The 18,269-nt window shown below is 34.2% G+C and overlaps 1 protein-coding gene and 2 long non-coding RNA genes across 3 annotated transcripts in view; 1 reads left to right on the plus strand and 2 right to left on the minus strand.

Moving 5' to 3' along the window:
* LOC128550540 (E3 ubiquitin-protein ligase RNF213-like) overlaps nucleotides 1–18,269 on the plus strand; it is a 131,723-nt gene that overhangs the window by 42,945 nt on the left and 70,509 nt on the right. Inside the window, exons 10-15 of the mRNA XM_053529773.1 lie at nucleotides 4,033–4,222; nucleotides 6,166–6,221; nucleotides 9,253–9,520; nucleotides 16,928–17,038; nucleotides 17,342–17,446; nucleotides 17,664–17,847. Of these exons, the coding sequence (XP_053385748.1) occupies nucleotides 4,033–4,222; nucleotides 6,166–6,221; nucleotides 9,253–9,520; nucleotides 16,928–17,038; nucleotides 17,342–17,446; nucleotides 17,664–17,847 (914 nt within the window). The remainder of the gene's footprint in view (nucleotides 1–4,032; nucleotides 4,223–6,165; nucleotides 6,222–9,252; nucleotides 9,521–16,927; nucleotides 17,039–17,341; nucleotides 17,447–17,663; nucleotides 17,848–18,269) is intronic.
* LOC123543285 (uncharacterized) lies at nucleotides 10,533–13,443 on the minus strand. The gene is made up of 2 exons (XR_008368325.1): nucleotides 13,396–13,443; nucleotides 10,533–13,049 (listed from the first exon to the last, which is right to left on the minus strand). It is a non-coding gene; the product is annotated as an uncharacterized LOC123543285 (long non-coding RNA).
* LOC128550609 (uncharacterized) lies at nucleotides 13,447–16,440 on the minus strand. Its single transcript, XR_008368324.1, has 3 exons — nucleotides 16,339–16,440; nucleotides 14,167–14,305; nucleotides 13,447–13,491 (listed from the first exon to the last, which is right to left on the minus strand). It is a non-coding gene; the product is annotated as an uncharacterized LOC128550609 (long non-coding RNA).

The following is an 18,269-nucleotide window of genomic DNA, read 5'->3' on the forward strand; positions in this document are numbered from 1 at the left end:
ACAAAGTGTATGTTTCAAAACTATTTTATTTCGAGATTTTGTCTACACGAGTAGCGGAAGAAACGTTGAATTAAGATGCCTTTAATTTCAATTATTATATAATAAGTAGTATAAAATAATTAATAAGTAAGTATAAAATAATGTAACTCACCGTTTCACCCGTTTATGGGATCTAAAACTGTACTGTTTTATTCAAGGGATATCTCTATGTATCTATAAATGTGTTATTTTGCATTTAATTCTGGACAAAAATATGCAAAAGAATTGAAGGCATCTATGGCATGTCAAACGTTGCTAAATTATATATGTATGTTATTATTATTGTATGTTTGTTATTGTTATTCAATGTCTTGTCATTTATATTCTAAAAGTCATTATTTTATTCTATATTTCTTTATCCTTATTGTATCTTTGATATTGTTATTAAATGTCGTGTCATTCATATTCTAAGTGTTACCATTGTTATTCTATATGTCGTTATTCTTATTGTATGTTCAATATTCTTATTGTAAAAGACGTTATTGTTGTTGTATATTCATTATTGTTTTGGTAAGCTTGATATTCTTATTGTATGTGCGATTTCCCGCGATAAAAATAGCACAGCGACGCTATACAAATACAATCACATAATATACAGAATAAGAATGACATGTTTTGTAAATAGAATCGTCAGATATTGAACAACAATGATGACTGTTACCATAAGAATATCGAACATACAATAAGAATAACGACATATACAATAACAATGGTAACACTTATCAAAGATACAATAAGAATAACGAAATATAGAATAATAATCATAATAATAATGACTTTTAGAATATGAATGACAAGACATTTTATAACAATACATAACATACAATAATAATAACATACATATATAATTTAGCAACGTTTGACATGCCATAGGCATCTTAATTATTCATCTTTTTCTGCTATTGAATAACTGTATACGTATACATATATGTAATTATGTTGGCAGTCTGAACTAGTTTTACCAAAGAAAAACAAATGTCATTTTTTTCACCAAAAGCTACACATTTTACGAATGAATAAATTTCTAACGTTACACTGAATTTACAAGTCGGTTATCCAGCCTTGATTAAATTATTTTAATTTCTCTAAAGCCGAATAAAGGTCGCTAGCTTCAAATACATTGAGCCTCTAAATCTCGCTATGAATGTAGGTTCCATTCTCGTGAAGAAGCCGTCTAACTTGCTAATCAGAGGTCGGTTATTAGTCACCTACTGGTTGAAATCCAGTTTCGGGGACTATAGTGATGCGTTTTTCCGTCCGTCCGTCCGTCATTCCGTCCGTCCACAACTTCGTGTCCGGTCCATACCTCTGTCATCCATGAAGGGATTTTAATATTATGTAGCACAAATATTTTCCATGATGAGACAGCGTGTCACGCGCAAAACCCGGACCCCTAGCTTAAAGGTCAATGTCATAATTGCAGGTCAAAGGTCAACAGGGCTTTATTCTGGTCCGGTCCATAACTCTGCCATTCATAAAAGGGATTTCAATATTACTGGGCACAAATGTACCTCATGATAAGATGATGTGTCATGTATAACTTTCAGACCCCTAGCTTAAAGGTAAAGGTCACACTTGGCAGCCATATGTTAACATGGCATGAACAGGCTCTGTTTCGTGTCCGGTCTATTACTCTGTCATTCATCGAGGGATTTTAATATCACTCGGCACAAATGTTCCCCATGATAAGACGACATGTCATGCGCAAATCCCACACCCCTGGTTTAAAGGTCAAGGTCACAATTGGGGGTCAAATGTCAACAGTGCTTTTTTCCTGTCTGGTCACTAACTCTGCCACCCATGAAGGGATTTTAATATAACTTGGCACAAATGTTCCTCATGATGAAACAATATGTCATGCGCAACACCCGGACCCATAGCTCAAAGGTCAATGTCACAATTGGAGGTCAAAAGACAATAGTTTTTTTCCTGTCCGGTCAAGTACTCTGTCATTCATCAAGGGATTACAATATCACTTGGCACAAATGTTCCCAATGATGAGACGTGTCATGCGCAACACCCGGGACCCTTGCTTAAAGGTCAAGGTCACACTTGGAGATCAAACGTCATATATGTCATTTATATCTGTTTGCACAAATAGTCCTCTGGATGAAACAACGTTTCACCCGAGCCCTTAGCCGCAAGGTCAATGTCACACTTGGAAGTCAAAGGCCAAAAGTGCTTTTTTCCTGTCCAGTCTGTAACTCAACAATCCTTAAAGGGATTTAAACATTGCTTGGCACAAATGTTCACCAAACTGAGCCGGAGTGTCATGTGCAAGAATCAGGTCCTTAGACCTAAGGTCAAAGTCACACTCAGAGGTCAAAAGTCAGATACAAGTATGACTTTGTCCGGAGGATTTCTTCATTCATGGAGGGATTTTGATGTAACTTGGCAAAAATGTTCACCACCATGAGGCACCCTTGTTTTTAGAATTACGTCCGTTTGTTTTTATTATAAATAAATTATATTGTATTTTTTATTACTGGCTGTAGGGGAAAATCAAGACCGCTTTTCTGTGGTACAACATGCATGTTACATCCAATGTTTAGTTGTATTTTGACCTATCTCTACCTAGTAAAGAGTTTCTTGTGGACTTTCATTATATAGAATTATTATTATTATTTCTTTTTTAGGATTGATTTCTCATTGTTGTTACTATAAATAGCTTTTATATTATAACAATTTTATAAGTTGCCAACAAAATCCATATGAAAACAACTGTAGGTTTTATACATGCAAATTATAATCCAAATGTTTTGTTATAACATATTGTATATATAGTACAATATTGTTTATACATCATTGACAGATATCAGTTCATTATGTTATACTGCAGTAGAGAAAATTAGGTGCCTTCCAACTAAAATACAAACTTCAAGTAGGAACTGTCTATTCTGGATATATGTGTAGCCAGCTGCATCAAAGTATGTAGATTGAAAAAATATTTTAGATATCATTTTCGGAAAAAAGTTATTTGAGCTGAAAAAAGGTGATCCCGGGTAAAATATTTGAAAAAATGGAGCCAGCTCCGTTATGACTTTACTGTAGGCTTAGGTGGCTATTGACCTAGTACCCCATGCAAACTAAGCACTTTGTACCACTACGCAGGGAAAAAGCATGCATTATTATGCATAATTGCCACAAGGATTAACAATCTGAATAGAAAACTGTGTAAAGATTAAATAAGTTAATGCCCTAGGGAAAGTGTGACATCTTCTGTGGTGAAATTTGTCAAAAAACAGACAATTATTTTGAAAAAGTCAAACCCACAGAATTTCACAAGGTAAAATATGTTGAAAAGGCTACTGCTGGAAAGTGAACAATCTCTGCTATCCATATATATGCGTCAAAGTATGGGAAACACATCTAGAAATATGAGAAAATCAAAGATATCAATTTCAGCACTGTTAGATGCATGACTGTCTAATCATGCATAGCATTTAACATAGATAGGTTACTTTCTATTGTACCGGTATAACATGGACAGGATTGGGATAAACAAACGGTGTTCACTAAACAATTTCACTATACAAACATATTGTTTCCCTTGTGCGAAGAGGGCTTAGGGCAGGTCTCTACTTTGTATTGCATGGCAAAACTTCATTCACTTGTTTTGCCAAGTTTGATATCCGGTTTTCCTCTACGATAAAATGCAGGAATGTTGCCGTATGTTCTATAATTGTGTCGTGTGACGTTTATTCCCTCAGAAATCTTTCAAACGAAAGTTGATTTCTTCATTTTGGTGTTTTGAAAGCACCATTTACGTAATGTGTTTTATTAGTGTAATATTTATAAGAATTGAACTGAAGGCTGAGACATGAAGTGTTTCCAAAATGTGTGACAGAAGAAAAATAAAGCTTTTATTAGTATAAATTGCTGTGCTTACTTCTATAATGTCATCCCGCAAAACGATGTCTTCTTTTCTTCGTTTATATTTCAGCCAAGTAAAAACTATCTTTGTTTAATTTCATCTAAAAACGATTGTATTAGGTCTCTCAGGGACGTCATTGAGGACTTGCAACCGATATTCAAGCAAGACTTTTTACTGCCAAGAACGATAATGGCAAGCCTACTTTTTCAAGAAACAAAAGATGCTATTGACACTCACAGGTTTCCACCAGAAGTCTGTTTTGCTGCATTGTACTACTATTTGAAGTGCTGTTCCAAACATGAAGAAGATGTAAGCATTTATATATAAATTAATTTAGTATAGCTCAATATAGGTATATAGTTGAAGTATCTTCTTCAAATATACAACGGATTTAACTCAATTCTTTTTCACAACTTCAAACACTTCAACTATTTTGAAAAAAGATACACATACGAACACACAATGAACTTCCTCCTATACTACAAGGTTTTAAAGTGTTACAAAATCGTTTAAAGACACGAAATATTATGTGTGTCTGTCTGACAGTTTATTTTCTCGTTTCCATAAATCGCTTCACAACGCCTTACTACCTCTAGAAGATTATCCTATCGTTTTGTGGGTCACTTCCGTAAATATTAACGTCACAGTGACCTATGACATTATATGTTCGCACTTGGGTGCATTCAACAGTCATCGATGAAAAACAAATGGCAATATTAAAGCAGTCACATGCTTCTATACTGCTATGACCCTGACACACCATTCCATTTGCAAAAAGGAGTGAAATGCATCTTAAAGCGTGCTCTTTTTTATTCATACGAAAATGTATTCAAAAATTCTATTCTGATCAGAAAGTACAATGGAACTGTAGTCTTTCAGCTAAGATGAACAATACATTAATATTACACGTTTAATATTTAGGAATTCCGTAGTTAACAAAATCACAAACTACAAACACTTGCTTTGACAAATTGCGAGAAATGTTCTTAGAATTTTATAAGTTGTCGACAAAATGGCGTATAATACAACTTACAAATACACAAAAAGATATATGAGCCACGCCATGAGAAAACTAACATTGTGGCTTTGCGACCAGTACGGATCCAGATTAGCCTGTGCATCCGAGCAGTCTAGTCAGGATCCATGCTGTTCGCTAACGGTTTCTCTGATTGCAATAGGCTTTGAAAGCAAACAGCATGGATCCTGACCAGACTGCGAATCCTGACCAGACTGCGCGGAAGCGCAGGCTGTTTGGATCCATGCTGGTCGCAAAGCCACTATGTTGGTTTCACATAGCACGGCTCATATATTGTTTCATACCAATCCCCTTGCAAAAGTGTCGATATCATGCTATCGTTTTTTTTTGCAAAAAAAAGAACAATTTGCAAACATTTCCATCTCACAAAATTACTGCTTGTACATTTTTGCTCTCTCAAATACATTTTGTTTATATTTTTATGAGTTGGGGTTTACATTATTTTGCAACAATCTTTCGGTTTTTTAACTAAAGGCGGCCAGTTAGCCGAACTTTGTATTATACCAGTAGTGACATGCTTTTGTTATTCCACAGACTAAATCTGTCCCAGCACAGACTTCAGGGACAAAGGTTAGATTATAAATTACTGGCCTTAAAATACTATTGCAAAACGACGCAGGATACTGGTTTTATTAAACGGTCGACTGTACGTAACGGAAGTTGGCGTTGAACCTAGATCAAAATATTTAGGAATTATCTGGATGCATGGTACTGTTGCAAACCGAGGTTAAACAAAAATCAAAACGCAACCGGTATGCTGTAGTAACGATCGTATGTACCAGCACAATTAGCCCAGTGTGTCTCTTGATTGTCACAGCAGTACCATTAATACAATGGAAGAGTGTATTCTGGTCAAGCGCTGTCGCCTTATGCATATGGCCTCAATACCTGGTTCTTATTTTGCATTATAGAGGGTAAAGTTAAGGTTTGTGTAACACGGCAAAATTTACATTGACATAGCATAACTTTACATACTTACGATGCTCAAAAGTCTGGTACATGCGACAATATTCACGATTTAAAAATTAATCAATAAAGCATATGTTACATTTAATGGAATGATAATATATTTCGAATCGCCAGTATTCTTTTTCATTCTACATTTAAGATAATAAATTCTTTTGCAGTAGACTTGAGTTCTTTTTAAGCAAGAAAATTACATTTAAACTGATTTGCACGAGTATAATATTGTCAAACCATTATGATACTTTTTCAGCAACTAGACAGATGTCTTGCGTCGTTGCTGGACCAAGTTGAAAGTAGCGGCAATAAGTAAGTGTAAACATAAACATGCAAATACGAGTTGCTAGGTGAGAACTGCAATATTTTACATGAAAAGGACTTAAGTATGTAGAACCTTTTTTTCTACAATTAAGTATATTTTACATAATCTCTTGGCTTGAAGATCATTAGTATCTAAGACAAAAAAGGTAGAAGAAAATGCAGGTCCCTATACTCGTTTTTATTTTATATGGCATTTTCTTCGCCTTCTGTTTAAGCATTTCTGAAATTAAGGTATCAGGTCCACAATTAAGCAGGCTGTATATAACAGTGCTATTGAAATTTGTATCATGGTTTACTACAGTGTCATTATAACTGTTTAAAACTTCTACCTGTAATATTTTTCAACTGAGGAACAGGCGTGGCTATAAGCCGTACTCTAACTAAGTTAGAGAACATGTCTTAGGTCCCGCCTACATATAGACATTGTAGGGAAATGTTGAACTTTCTGAAACCGTTCTCTATTTCAGTTAGAGTACGCTTATCTAATATCAAAATTAAAGCTGCTCACGTGATAGTGCCAACGCTTAAAATAGAATGTTAACTTGTCAATCAAAATTACGCCACGCCTTCTCGAAATAACCTAATTATTCTCGTGAACCCCTACACTTTCTATTACATATCAACTATTGATGCCTGGTAAGCTCATATAATTTTGGTATCATTTGAAAGTGTATTGTCAACTGAAAACGAAAATAAAAATTACAGGACAAAGTTATGTTGTAGAATTTTTATTTTTTACTTTATGATTTTCCATTATGCTTCAACAGAAATTCAGTTATTACAGTGTAATATTAATCATTTCGCAGTCAAAAACATAAGTATAGTAATTTGTGCATATTATTATGGTCATCATATTTACTTATTCTTGTTCAGCGGACACAACTCTTTCAAATGATACCAAAACACATGGGATCACATGGCATCGAAATATTATTTTTATTTGTGGACCGGTAATCCTAAGTAAAATTATAAAATGGGGAATACTTTATAAATTAGATACAAGGTGATATCAATACTACCTAAGCATAAATGTTGCAAACAAATCCCTTTCGTTCTTGCACATTTAATTACGCATAATTACCCCATCCACTATTTTCGATGGAAAAAAAATGTATTTAAATCTACCAAAAATGGTGGTAAGATTTAAAAGAAAATTTTGCTGCTTTAATAACGCACAAACATGCTTCAAAATGAAAGGAAAAAATGGGGATCACCGTGCATCTAAAAAATATTTCTAGAATTTGTTTTTTTTTAAACGTGACTTTTGATATTTTTACTTTGTTTAGTTTTAATTTCCTAGACAATATTGAGTGCTATAATGATTTTTTTTATTTCAGTTATAGCTTACCATTGCGTATATCAGTCAGAAAAATATCAGAGCATAATCTGATCTACTTTAACAGATATTTGAAAATACCGACCTCTATTCCATTGTAAATTTTCCATTAATTTTAGGCAAATGCAAGCCAAAACTAAGGGTGAAAAATTCGAAACAAGTAGAATCTGTTTGGTTAAAAATGTACATTATGAGCAATGATTTAATTATCTAGCATTAATTTTAGGCATACTTTTATAAGAAAGAAATATTCGACGAAACATATTTCAAAATGACAGATATTTATAATAAATCGTACATATTAAAGTTATAAAGAATTTTTTTCGATGAGAGCTTCTTCTGCTTTCAGACTGAACATTGGTCAGGTTGATCATGTTTTCAAATATTATATTTCCATGCGTGCATTTTATTATGCACATTTTAGTTGACCTGAGTAGCACTGAAAATATTAATGCCTGTTCGGGAACGGACCAAAATATGATGTTAGATAAACTTGTGGTCTAACCCTTTTACCTTTCCAAAATATGATGTGTATGTTCTGTATATGTACATTGTATATGTTGTCACTAAAAGAAAGGAATAAAATATGTTTTAACCATAAATCCAATGACATACACTCTATGACGTGACGTCTATTTTTTGCATTGTATATGAAACAAAGTATTTGGCCTTTTACGGTAGTAGAACGATATTTTAATGAAGAAAATGACATATATCTTTAGTCGCTGGCTTCGCAATCTTCATTTCTGCTCGAAAACGTTAGTTTTGAATAAGATATTATAACTAAACTGTGTTTGTGGCTTGTGTGGTTTAGGTTATGGTATTTGGTAATAAGATTGATAAATACTTCAAATTTTGAGAAAATAAAACTCCGCTCAATAACTTAAACTTGAATCGATAAATAAAAATAAACTATTGCCTTTTAAGTAGCTCATTGTAACACCAATGCTGAATACAAGCATGGTAATAGTCAAAGTTACTTTTGTTTTTTCAAAAATGAAAAAGTCAAGCTCAATATTTCATGTAAGAACATAAGCTGACTGAAACTTCGACTTCTGGAGGTTGGTATCCATATCAAGGCTGGAAATTCTAATGGAACCAGATGAGTGAAAGTGCTGTTACTAAGAATAGAAAAACAACACAAACCATGTTGATCAAAATTGTTCAGTTGAAATGAAACTTTACTTTAAGTCGGCTTATTGTAAATCCAGTATTGAAACTGCATATGGGGCAGATGGGGTTAAAGTTACATGTTATTTCAATTGTACTTAACATAGTTAAGTCAGTGTATTCATTTGCTCAAGTTAGAGTTATAAAGACTGGACGAGAGCTCGGCCTGTTTATAAAGCTTACATTTAAGCCTAATTTGAAATGACATATCTTGACGTAACATTTTGTTTCTTTGAAATGCGTCATAGACATAAATATAAATACTTTTAGAGCAGGAAAAGAGTGTCCAAGATTTAAAAGCTGACCATTTGTTTCATGTTCAAAGTTAAGTATGTCGCAGAGTTAGTCTTGACAATCTTCGAATATTTACTGCTAGGAATTCCGAATTGCAGTCGCGAGGTTTAAACCGGAGGCGCCTGTCCCGTCGTCCGTCCCGCAAGGCCGTCGCCTCGGGAACCCCGGTCGGGTTGCTTTATGAAGTAAAATGCAATTTATTTGTATTTCTGTATAAAGGAAAGACAAGCAACAGATCTGTGTCCAAATTCAGATATCAATAGACATGCTATATGAAGCATTAAGGAGGTCACATCTTGGAATTGTGTCCAAGTCTACCAAAATATTGCTATGGCTGATCGCGTTCATGGACCCGCTTTTTGAAGACTGCGGAATACCAAAAGAACTGAGAGAGGGCAAGTTCGATTTATCAGTTATAATCGATAAAATCTGCGAATGGATTAAAACTAACAAGTACAGCAGAGAAACACTACCGGAATATGTCAAGGTAAAGCAACAGAAAATAATAAACAAGCTGTAAACTAACTAAACAAACCATCCCAGCGTACATTACAAAATAAATTAAACAGCCAATACTTATCCGTCATGATGTAATAGATTAAAACGTTATGATGTTGTTTTGTGTGTGTTTTTTTTTTTTTTTTTTTTTGGCAACAGTTAAATTTTGAGACATCTCAGATATATTATTGAAATTCTCATGAAACGTTGATATGTCAAAACTTAAAATATATTTGAAAGATTTACGTCCAGTTGTTACTCTGTATGAATTATTTTCGTTGCTGCCAATCGTAAGATTCAATCTTAATCACCCATTTAATAGTTCAGCCAATGAGGCAATGCTTTAATGCGTTGAGTCTATATGCCTGTAACGTGGTTAACTTTTGACAGAATAATTTGTTACGTCTGGACAATGAAAACGTTTTCACCGGAACTAGCCCAGCAAACACACCGGTTGTTACAACGTTGTTATGACGTCTTTTCCTGACGTTGTAACAACGTTGTTTTTTGGTTGATAACGAAAGGTGCGTTGACGTCTTGTCACAACGTTGGAAAGACGTCTTTTTTGCAGCGTTGGAAAGACGTCTTGTCCACAACGTTGGAAAGACGTTGTTTTTTGGTTGATAATGAAAGGTGTGTTGACGTCTTTTTCACAACGTTGGAAAGATGTCTTTTTCACAACGTTGGACAAACGTTGTTTTTTGGTTGATAATGAAAGGTGCGTTGACGTCTTTTTTTGCCACCTTGGAAAGACGTCTTTTTCACAACGTTTGAAAGACGTAGTTTTTTCTTTGATTGTGAAAGGTGTTTTGACGTCTTTTGCAGTGTTGGAACGACATATTTTTTACATTTGAATGACATCTTTTCTCAATGTTGTTTCGTCTAAAAGGACAAAAAAACCCAACAGTCTATGGTTTTAAACAAAAGTGTACTGAATAATAGAATAGTCACAAGACTTATCTTAACATACTGGGTCTAGTAAGAAAACATACTAAATATGATTCAACTGAAATGTTTTTATTAAAAAGTACATATACCATTCAATCAAAAATAAATTTTGTTGATGCATGTAATCTGTAAAAAGAGCTGTTCAGGGACAGCAACAGTCAATCGACTATTCAATAGCTTTTTAACAAAATATTTCTAGCATAAAACTGCTGTTATTGTCACTTTTCGGGGGTGTCTTAACAGGAGAGAAAACGTGTGTTAACAGAGAGATTCTCGCGCTCACATGCTGTTGTAACACCTTTTTATTTATGCGCGTTCCGAGGCAAAGCGTAAACGTATTACGGCCCCAAAACGAATAATTCAAAAGGAAATGACGTGAACGTGATAAAACAAACTTTACCGCGCATTTCATGGGAATTTAATGACGTTGAGGGACAATATAATTATTCATTTACTTGGTTTTGCGTTTTATGCCAGAATAGCGTTAGCGCATGTTATTTTCGTGTTATAACATCTACAGAATCCCTCGGGAATCATTGGTACCTGGCTTGGGTACCAACCAATCCCTCGGGATTCTGGAGATGTTGTAGCACGAAAAACATGCGTTATCCCTACACAATTACTTTATGTTTGAACAAAATGCATTGAATAATAGCCATAAATGAGTGAAACTGCCTAAAATTCCTTTAAATAATTCAAGAAATACTGGTTCGATACCACACTTCGGTCTGTGAAATCTGATCTTAGATGCTGACAGAAAACAAGTAGGATAGCTCTGCATATAGTTTGTACAGTCTAGCTAAAATCTTAAAGTTACTCACCCACAGTTTGGGTGAAATTTTTCAACATCTTCCTTTCAAAAAGTTTATCAGAGAATGTGTATTTGACACAGAAATGTGATCTAAAACGGTTGAGAATAAAATTCAGATATTGGTAAAAATGCAACAGGAATGTAAATTTTCTGCAATATTTCAAATTTAGTATACTACATTCTGCACAAGATTTATTGTTATTTAATGGAATATCTTGCTTAATCATTCCAATAAGTTTGACTGAACCAATTTCCAACTCCAAAAAAGACCATAATTTATCCAAACTCGTTGACAGAGTTATCTGCTCTTGCCTACAGATGGAAATCATGATAGTAAGTAAGTAAGTGTTCAATGTTTCAAAGCCATATGTCAAATAGTTTTGACAAACACGTACTTTTACGCAAACTGAACCAATTTCTAAGTACAAAAAGGCCATAATTCAGCCAAAATAGTTGACAGAGTTATGAACACTTACTTACAGATGGCGATCATATAATAAACAAGTGTTCAAAGTTTCAAAGCCACACATCAAACAGTTTTCACAAAACATGGACTGGTAAGAAATTGTACCAATTTCCAAGTCCAAAAAGAGTCATAATTTAGCCAAAATACTTGTAAGAGTTATGTACTCTTACCTACAGATACAGACTATGGTATAATAATAATCAAGTGATAAAAGTTTCAATGTCATATGTCAAACAGTTTACACAAAATATGAACTAGTAGGAAATAAAAGGTACCCTAATTCAGCAAAAGTCCTTGATAGAGTTATGTGCCCTTGCCTAAAATTGGATATGGTGATGATAACAAGTGTTGAAAGTTTCAAACCTTTATCCCCAAAGGTTTTGCCAAAATGTAAACTGGTACCAAAAACTTAACCAAGGTGTGACGCAAAGCTGATGCCGTATCGAGTAGGATAGCTATTCTTATAGTTCAAATAGTAAAGTTATAAAGGTCCAATTGCGGCATCTTTTATGCAGTTTCCGAAAATGATTTTAATAAAAAATCTTGCAAAAAAGTTCTATGTAAAATAATCTGAACAAAATACTTTTTTTTTCATATATAACTTTCAGCCAGGTCATTTAATATTGGTTTATGTGACAAATTATTTTAATTATTCTCAAAATCACTACAAATGGATAAAGTCTGCCCATCACTTAGCTTGAGACAACATTAACCTTAACCAACAAATTCTTGATTTTGCCTTGTGAATGAGTAATCTAATCCATTCACAAAAATATTAAGAATAAATAAAGTAAAGTTTATGTGTAATGGACTGGCAAAACAATGAACAAACAACTGCAAATTTTTGAAAAACAATTCATTGTGCAAACTTTTTTTCTTGAGTTACTATTTGAAATTTCTTCACCTTGTAGAATTTTAAATTATCTGAAAAAAAATTCCAATAACACTGTGCATCCAGAAAATGAATTGGATACAAGTTCTTCAGTTTTATATACAACAAAAAATCAAACTTAACTTGCACTGTTTTCACACATTTCATGTATATCACTTTTCAGCTGCATTTAGAATTTACTGAAAGATTCATTTTGTAAGTAGAACTGTTTTGCATTTAACACATTTTAAATTCAGATGTTTGTGTTTTAGAGCAGATTATACAGTATGTAAGTCATGATTTCTGCTATTTCACTATTTCAGATTTCCTTTTGAACTGGATTTCTATCTGATAGTGCATATATCAGTCACAGGCACTTCTCCCACTCCTAGCTCCCCTTCCTGGTCCTATGTCTACGCAGGCTGAAAATATACATTTTAACACACATGTAAACTTAAACGTTTTGTTAAAAACTAGAAGATGATCACACATATTAGAATTATGTATAAAGTTAAATATATGGTAAGGTGACGGTGTATCATTTTTAATGCATGACATACTAATTTCTTTACTTTATCACAAAGTTTATACGGTAATACAGTGGGTGGGATAGCGCCGATGTCGTGAATTCATTTCGGACATACTGAGTTTTCAAAATTTCTGGAGCCCTGAATACATTGGACGGGTTCATTCAAATGCTAGAATTTCTATTCTTACTAACACCATTCTCACGTAAGTATGATCAAATATCATTTCTTAAATATTTACCCTTCAAGATCGAAAACAATGTTGTCCTTTCTTCTCCCAGTTTGCTTTAAAATTTCCTCTGATGTTAACATGGTCATTAGTTTCATTGTCATCAACCTGTGAAACAGAATGAATTTGGTGATAAAAAGTTAATAAAAAAGGCACAATTTGAATCTATATCACTAAAAATTAAATCAATAAGACAAGTATGCTAAGGAGCAGAGTGTTGAGCCCGCCAGCTGTCAAGTGGACCTTGGACCTAGGGACCTGGTTCTTGCGCATGACACTCCGTCTCATAATGGTAAACATTCATGCCAAGTTACATCAAGATCCCACCATGCATGAAGAAGAACTGCTCTGGACAAACTTCAGTATGACCGTAGGCCTCTTAACTGTGACCTTGACCTTTGAGACAGGAACATGGGGTTTACGCATGGCACACCTTCTCACTTAGGTAAACATTCATGCCAAATATAAACAAGATTGGTTCATGCATGTATAAGTTATGGTCCTGACAAAATCAGAAAGACACAAGCACATACATCGAAAGTGGCGACTATATCGAGCTCACCGTAAGTGGGTTCAACAAAAACTTGACAAAAGACAAATACAACTCCTGCATAATCATTATTTTTCATTCTCTTAAAGTATTCTTCTAAATTTAAAACATGCACAAAAATGCTTGTGAAACACGATTCAGATGAGTTTCAGTTAAGTTCACGCATATTTTATTCAAGAGGAAGTAAAAAACAGGTAATAAATTTATGGAAACTTTATTTTAATATTACTTACTTATCAAACACCATGATATCCTTGTACAGCTAGAAATTGTGCCACTGGCCCATGAGTAAGTGTTGTATATAAGCAGAAGATAAAGATTCTATTCACAGTCCCTCATAGATGTTCTTCCAACAGCAGACAACATGGAAACCTGTCAACAGTAAATAATTTCAAATTAGAGCTACTTTGTAATAATCTACATTTTAAACACACACAACAGTAGTACACCCATGCATAAAATAAATTTTGAGAATTTACTGTCTTGCATTTTAGATGTAAACAACCTTGAATCAGTTTCACAACTAGTCTACGGTTAACCTTTAGCCTACTAGCAACAAGTGATTCTGCCTTTGCGGCCAGTGCAGACCAAGATCACCTGTACATCTGTGCAGGCAGATCATGGTCTGCACTGTTCGCTATTCAGTCAGTAAATTTTCAGTGAACACCCCTTCGAAAAATAGATGGTACTGTCCAAACTGAACGATGGATCAGTTCATTTTAGAAACTTAGCAGGGTAAAGGTTAATGAAAACTTATGCCTGACTAAACTCAGACATACCAAAGTCTTTGTAAAACAGATCCTAAGTTTTCTGCACGAGGCATATATGTTACTAGTCAAAATAATTCGCCGTTCAGATTGTTTTATATTTGTGACGGGCAATCTAAACGTCAAAACTTTGAAGGACCAAAATAATGGAATATAAATCACAGTACACAGTCATGTAAAGTTATTGGTTTTGCGTTTTCGCATATTTGCATGTAGAGACACGGTAAACTTTAATCGTGTACAGTACATACATACATTTAAATCACCAGAAAACAAGTAATTTTGGATATTATTTGATAATTTTGGCATAAATCATTGAGAAATTGAATCCACGTTCAATACATGTAAGTTTATTTGAATTAATGACTAATGTTTGAAAATAATCGGCATTTAAACCTATAGCATGTAAAGCGTTGGCAGCGATGAAAATTTCATCGGAAATTGCTTCTACTATTTTGGTCTTTCGAGTGTTTGACGCAAGTGGGGATACTGCCCATATGAAAAGAATTATCCCAACATTTCCTAGGATCGCATCAAATTAGTTGGACTATTATGTTACTTCTGAAGAGAATCATCAGGCGTCAAACGAATGTGAAGCAGTATAATAAGTTATATTATATGGAGATGTCCATGCAAATACAACGTAACAGGATGTTTCGAGACAGTGTGATAACTAGACTGTCGCTGTCTCAACATGTCTAAACTTATTTGGCACGATTTCTTTCAGGAAATCTCTAAAACATGTGACGTCAGTGACTCACGCAATGGCTTTGACTACAAACAAAATGTTAAAACTGTTGATTTTATGTTAGTCAATATGGTGACAGCGACAAGTAAGCATAGTTCCGGTTATATTTCTGTTGCCTTTAGATAATGGAACAACCTGTTCACACTGGCACTTCTGTTAAATTTTCTTGTTGTATGGTGGATGGGGGTGTGAATGCATTGCATGTTATTATGCGGAAGTGGGGATGGGCAGGGACGTTTTTCATATACAGACTTTTGGTGGCTTGATAGAATTTTGATCAGAATTGATAAAAAAAAATATTGATAGAATCTGTGTTTTAAGAATATTGATGCAGTTAGAAAAACATCACTGTTTACAAAAAAAAAAACATGGACGTCTAGCCGCTCACTGTCTTATCAGTTCTAAAAATAGAAACTACAACGGATTTGTTAACAAACACCATCTAGTCTAGTCCTATATCATGACCCGCATAAAATTTGTTTGACTACCACAGCCGCTTCCAACAAGTAATGCTGTTTGGTGACAGATATCAACATACAAATGGCATGTAACTGTTAGACACTAAGCATACGTGAATTTATAAACTAAAAACCCTTTGTCAAAACCTTTATAATTTATGGAAAGTTCTATTTTTTGCACTGTAAACAGTAAAAGACTGCAAAATGTTGACAGTCTGATCTTCATCGCATGCAAGATATTTTAAGTAAGTCCATTTCTAGCCTAAAATGCATAATTATTAATTTATCCTCATGCAGCACAACAATGTCAACATACAAATTACCGGTAATACCGCGAAAACATATGACAATATAAGTTATAGCTATAACTTCAACAGTTTTAAAAACGTCATGACAAAAAATAACTGCTGTAAAAACTAACAACATACTTACAGGTGGAGAAGCCATGATTTGACATATAATCTGTACAGGGCGCTTTTTAAATACTTCCACGAATTTTCAAAACTCCGATCAACAACATGAACGAGCGCAAAAGAGCACGTGAGCTAGACCTGTTTTGATTGGTCATTTTCGAACACATGTCGGAAATCATGGGACGGAACTCTTTCGAGTTAATGTTAGATGGTTAATGTTACTAACCTCACGACATGACGAATAGCGCTAAACGACAAAAATGCAATAAAGTATTCACGCAATGAAATTATTTTTGCAGCTTGAAATATTTTAAAGTTTCAGTAGATCTAATGACGTTGTTCCAACGTTTTTACAACGTCGGAATAGCGATGTCGGATTTTGGTCGCTGTAAAGCCGTTGGAACAACGTCGGAATTAGCGACGTCGGATTTTGGTCGCTGTAAAGCCGTTGGAACAACGTCGGGATAGCGACGTCGGACTTTGGTCGGTGTAAAGTCGTTGGAACAACGTCGGATTCTGGTCACCGACGTCGCGACCCCAAAACAACTATAAAAATACGTCTTTGCGACGTCGTGTGTTTGCTGGGAGATTTTGTTCATATTTTGTAGACCTGGGACTATTTCTTTGTACCAGTCAATATCCCTAGAACAGCTAACATTAACTGGTGGACTGAGTGCATAACAAAATCACTTAAAAACCGAGTTCAAGCTGTGTTAAAGGTTAACAGTTTATTAAATAATTATTACAAGTTTGTATGCTTTTAGTTTTCTCTGTCTGTTCTACTGAAGATGTAAAGCTGTTAAAATTTTCGTATAGAAACTTTATCGATAAAATTCATTTTGTACTCAAGTAAATATCTGCTAGATTATGTTGTGTGTTTATGCGATCATCTCAAAATGGAATTTACTTTCTGGATATAATTTTGCGCTATCTAATTTATACTTGTACTGGTATATGCGAAGATGAGAAGTAAAACAGATAAACTAGGCAAAATGAAGGATAATGTTCTTTTTTTATTTCAGACACACAAAAAAACTTTTCCGAAGACTCTTGTTCAGACATATTGCTCTGAAATAGACGGCTGTAGTCAGCTGTTTCGAGACATATTGACACCGATTGTCTGTAAAGTATGGATGCAAACTTAAAACATTTCAAACGTGTACAATGGGTTAATATGTATAAATGTAACAATACAAAACAACTCTGTCGCTACTTACTTTAGTGTATCCAGCATACTAGATATTTACCTCAAAATACCTCTATATACAGACGGTGCTAATTTATTTATTATCTGTCTCATAACTAATTGATGTTATTCCTGCTATGTTTCAACATTACTTATAGGTTATGGTAGATACAGAAACAATCATGTCAATGAAGATGCACGTTCAGGAACAGCAAGTTCTCCTTGATTTAATGTCATTGACGTTTGTCAAAGAATGTGAAAAGATAACAAAGATGCACGGAAACTTTGGCCTCAACGCTATCCTGAAGTGGCCATCTTTGCCAATGTTTCTTAACGTGCTATGTAAGCATACACTTTTTGAATAATAGATCAAATGGATATAAATTACCAAGACAACACATTCTTTACATATATGTCAAGAAAACTAAAATGTCACTGCTGCTATGTGAGACAAAAACAGAGATTTGAGTATAAATGCACCAGTACGAATGTGTATTACAATAGTGGGTGTATATGAATCAGCATCAAAAGTTATCTTATTTGGGTCAGAGTACCCCCTTTTTACCCCTTACCACTTCCACCCCCTCTATCTATATTTGTCAAATTAAATTTATATGTACTTGTTAGATTTTCGAAGCAACCCGTCTGTAATATTTTTCCATTACAGCTTCTTTTTGTTGTGGGCCTACTTTGCAAATGCGTGGCTCTGAAGCTGTGTTTTTGGTGCTCTATGCTTCCAAGAAATCTACCCTTACCTATTACCT

This window comes from Mercenaria mercenaria, chromosome 18 (genome assembly GCF_021730395.1).
Source record: "Mercenaria mercenaria strain notata chromosome 18, MADL_Memer_1, whole genome shotgun sequence".
Classification (NCBI taxonomy): Eukaryota; Metazoa; Mollusca; class Bivalvia; order Venerida; family Veneridae; genus Mercenaria; species Mercenaria mercenaria.